This window comes from Gracilinanus agilis, chromosome 3 (genome assembly GCF_016433145.1).
Source record: "Gracilinanus agilis isolate LMUSP501 chromosome 3, AgileGrace, whole genome shotgun sequence".
Taxonomy (NCBI): domain Eukaryota; kingdom Metazoa; phylum Chordata; class Mammalia; order Didelphimorphia; family Didelphidae; genus Gracilinanus; species Gracilinanus agilis.
Genome location: NC_058132.1, coordinates 70,992,355 through 70,996,702, shown reverse-complemented (window position 1 = coordinate 70,996,702; position 4,348 = coordinate 70,992,355). Strand labels below are relative to the sequence as shown.

General features: G+C 37.9%; 1 protein-coding gene across 1 annotated transcript; it reads left to right on the top strand.

Moving 5' to 3' along the window:
* Positions 1-1,404: 1,404 nt before the first annotated feature.
* On the top strand, positions 1,405-2,483 carry LOC123241045 (glyceraldehyde-3-phosphate dehydrogenase-like). The gene has a single exon (XM_044668755.1). It carries the CDS (start codon positions 1,455-1,457, stop codon positions 2,481-2,483), a length of 1,029 nt encoding a protein of 342 aa, XP_044524690.1. The 5' UTR covers positions 1,405-1,454.
* Positions 2,484-4,348: the final 1,865 nt, after the last annotated feature.

Here is a 4,348-nt window from a genome sequence, read left to right as displayed (position 1 = left end):
GAATATCCAACCAGAATAATGACTTGCAGTGTGTGTGTGTGTGTGTGTGTGTGTGTGTGTGTGTGTGTGTGTGTGTATGTGTGAGAGAGAGAGAGAGAGAGGGTAAGCACTATGAAACACATAATTTTGGGCTGAGGAAGTGACAAGAGAACACTCACACTTTTTAAGTACTTCTCTTTGGAGTGGTAGAGACAGAGATTCTGGTCATCAACCCCCAGAGCCTACCAAGGATCCTTCATCAAGAAGAGGCTGGGGAGAATTTGTTTGCTACCTGGATGCAAAGGTCAGTTGTTTCAGAAGTGTAATTTGAAATTAGTGTCCTCAAACTTTCTGCACCCTAGTTCAAGTGCTAGTCCCTCTAACCTAGTTATGGCTCAGTATCTAACTATGCCTCCTCCATCTTATGATTGGGACATCAGTTTATTGAACACAAGAATATTTTACATTTACCCCTATTACTTTTTATCTTAGCAGATTCAGTCAAAATTTCTAGCTTGCCAAGGTCAAGTTAGATATTGTCATCCAATATGGTAGCTATCCCTCCTAACTCTGTATCATCTGTAAGTTTGACAAAGATTCCATGTATTCCTTTACCAAAATTAATAAAAATGCTAAACAGCACAGAGATAAACACAGAAACAAACCTTTGGTCATTACATGGAGATTCCCTTCTAAGCAGATATGAGGCCAATAATTATTTTTTGAATTAATTGTAAAGGACTAGCCAAAGGGAAAAATAAAAATCCCTGATAGTGATATTCACAGGAAAGATCTATCAAACTTTTATAGAACAATAAGTACCAATACTACAGAAATTATTCTCAAAAATTGAGGGAAAAAGTGCTTTATTAGACACCTCATATAAGGATAAAATAAAGGAGGAAAATTATAGACCAGTATCATTAGTAAATATCAATTCAAAACATTTAAATGAAATCCTGTCAGACTACAAAAGTAAGTATATCCAAGAGATTATGACCACACTGCATTTATAGAAGGGATGCTGGGATGGTTCAATATTAGGAAAATAACCAGCATATTAATAATATTTTTAAATAATCAAAACTATATCTCAATAGACAAAGAAAAAACCTTTGAAAAGTATAAAATCATTTATACTAAGAACTCTACAAAACATATGCACAGAAGGACCTTATCTAATATTAGTATTAATTAATTAGTATTCCTTCCAATATTAGCAAACTTATCTATCTAAAACCAAAAGTATTATATGCAATGAGAAAACTTGAGATGCTTTCCCAATAAATGCAGGATGAAAACAAGTTATGCCCACTCTCCCCACAATTATTTGATAATGTTCTAGAAATGCGAGCAATAGCAATAAGAGAAGAGAAAGAAATTAAAGGCATTAATATAGATTAAAAGGAAATAAAGAGCTCTACACCCAAGCTCGCTGCCAGAATCCTCTGCTGCAGTCGCATCCTTTAGACAAGATGGTGAAGGTCGGAGTCAACGGATTTGGCCGTATTGGACGCCTGGTGACCAGGGCAACATTCAGCTGCAAAGACATAGAAATTGTGGCCATCAATGACCCCTTCATTGACCTCTCCTACATGGTTTACATGTTCCAGTATGATTCCACCCATGGCAAGTTCAAGGGCACTGTAAAGGCAGAGAATGGAAAGCTGGTGATCAACGGAAAACCCATTACCATTTTCCAGGAGCGGGATCCCGCTAACATTAAATGGGGAGATGCTGGAGCCGAGTACGTTGTGGAATCCACTGGCGTCTTTACCACCATGGAAAAGGCCGGGGCTCACTTGAAGGGTGGAGCCAAGCGAGTCATTATCTCTGCCCCTTCTGCTGATGCCCCAATGTTCGTGATGGGGGTGAACCATGAGAAATACGACAATTCCCTCAAGATCGTCAGTAACGCCTCCTGCACTACCAACTGCTTGGCCCCCTTGGCCAAGGTCATTCATGACAACTTTGGCATTGTGGAAGGACTCATGACCACAGTCCATGCCATTACTGCTACCCAGAAGACAGTAGATGGCCCCTCTGGCAAGCTGTGGCGGGATGGGCGTGGGGCTGCCCAGAATATCATCCCTGCTTCCACGGGTGCCGCCAAGGCTGTGGGCAAGGTCATACCTGAGCTGAACGGGAAGCTCACAGGCATGGCCTTCCGTGTTCCTACTCCCAATGTGTCTGTGGTGGATCTGACCTGCCGCCTGGAGAAAGCTGCCAAATATGACGATATTAAGAAGGTGGTGAAGCAAGCTGCAGAGGGGAACTTAAAGGGCATCTTGGGCTACACAGAGGACCAAGTAGTATCCTGTGACTTTAACAGCGACACCCACTCTTCTACCTTCGATGCTGGCGCTGGCATTGCCCTCAACGACCATTTTGTCAAGCTCATTTCTTGGTATGACAACGAGTACGGTTACAGCCACCGTGTAATAGACCTCATGAAGTACATGGCCACCAAGATGGATCTTCATCCCCAGCCAAAAAAAGAGTAGTTCCACCACTGGGGAGCCCACATCCATAATAACCTATGTCCCTGTGCTGGGGATCCCATGCCCTCTTCACATCCCTGCCCCAGGCACCCCTGTAGTGGGGGGAGGAGCATAGTCCTATCTTGTGTACCATCAATAAAGTCATCACGTTCAGTGCAAAAAAAAAAAAAAAAAAAAGGAAATAAAGCTTTTTGTTGATGACCTGATAGTGTAATTGGAAAAGTTTTAGGAAATAAACAAAGATCCTGACTAAGACAATAGCCTCAGCAAGTTTGTACTCAACAAAATAAACCCACAAAAATCAATAGCATTTTTATATACTAACAAAAAATATGAGAGACAATAATAGAAAGGGAAATAGCATTCAGAGTAACTACAAAATGCATAAAAACTTGGGAACCAGTATGTCAAAGCACTCAAAGTAGTTAGCTTTAATTAAAAAGTACTCCTTAAAGAAATAAAGAATAATATAAATAGCTGGAGTAATATTCAGAGCCATTGGGTGAGTCATGCCAATATAATAAAAATGATAATATTACCAAAGTTAAATTAGAATTTTATGCTATGCTAATCAAACTATCAAAAAATACTTTATAGAACTTGACAGAATAATAACAAAATTCATTGTAAGAAATAAAATATCTAGAATAATAAGGAAAATAATGAAAACAGTAGGGATAAGAGGGGAATAGCATTTTCAGACTTCAAAATGTATTATATACTTTCTGTCATCAAACTAATTAGTATTGGTTAAAGAACAGAAAGGTTTATCAACAAGATAAGACTAGAGCAGTGATTCCCAAAGTGGGCGCTACCGCCCCTGGTGGGTGCTGCAGCGATCCAGCAGAGTGGTGATGGCCACACTTTTTTTGTATTACATTCTATTCTGAGTTCAATAAATAGTTTCATAATTTCCAGGGAGTGCTAAATAATATTTTTTCTGGAAAGGGGGCAGTAGACTAAAAAAGTTTGGGAACCACTGGACTAGACAAAGGAGAATAAAACAATGGAACTTAAATACATAGTGTTTCAAGCAAAAAACATAAATTACTTAGGAAAGATCTTTTATTTTTTATTGCTAGGAAAACTGGAAAGCAGACTTGACTGGCAGAAATTAGGCTTAGACCAACACTATACACAACTATAATAAATTCCAAAAGGACAAATAATGCTAATATTAAAGATCATAAGAAAATTAGAAGAAAAGTAGATCATATACATCTCACAGTTATGGGTAGGAAGCATGTACTTTTTTTTCCTAACTCTTACCTTCTTTCTTTGAATTGATACTAAGTATTGGTTCCAAAGAAGAGTATTAAGGGCTAGGCAATGGGATCTAAGCAATTTGCCCAGAGACACACAGCAAGGGAATGTCTAAGTCCAGATTTAAACTCCAAATCTCTCTTCCCTGAGCCATCTCGCTGCCACCAGGAAATATATTCTCAACCAAACAATAGAGACAAAAGATGAAATTTTATTTTATTACAAAAAGTTGAAATGCTCTGCATGAACAAAATTGATGCAACTAGAATAAGAAGGGAAGTGGTCAAATGGGAAAAAAAATTTGTATCAAATTTCTTTTACAAGGCTTCAGTATCCAAGATATATAACTATTCAGCAGATATATACACTTATGTATATATGTATATACATGTATATGCATATATATGTGTTTTGACACATATATAGATTTTATATACATATATTTATTTTGATGCTTTGTACACATGTCTATACATATTTATGTATGCATATATTCAAAATTTAAGGCCATTGTCCAATAGATAAGTGGTCAAAGGATATAAACAGCTATTATAGTCCAATCCACTGGGGGAATTCCCACTATAATGTTATGCAACAAGTGGCCA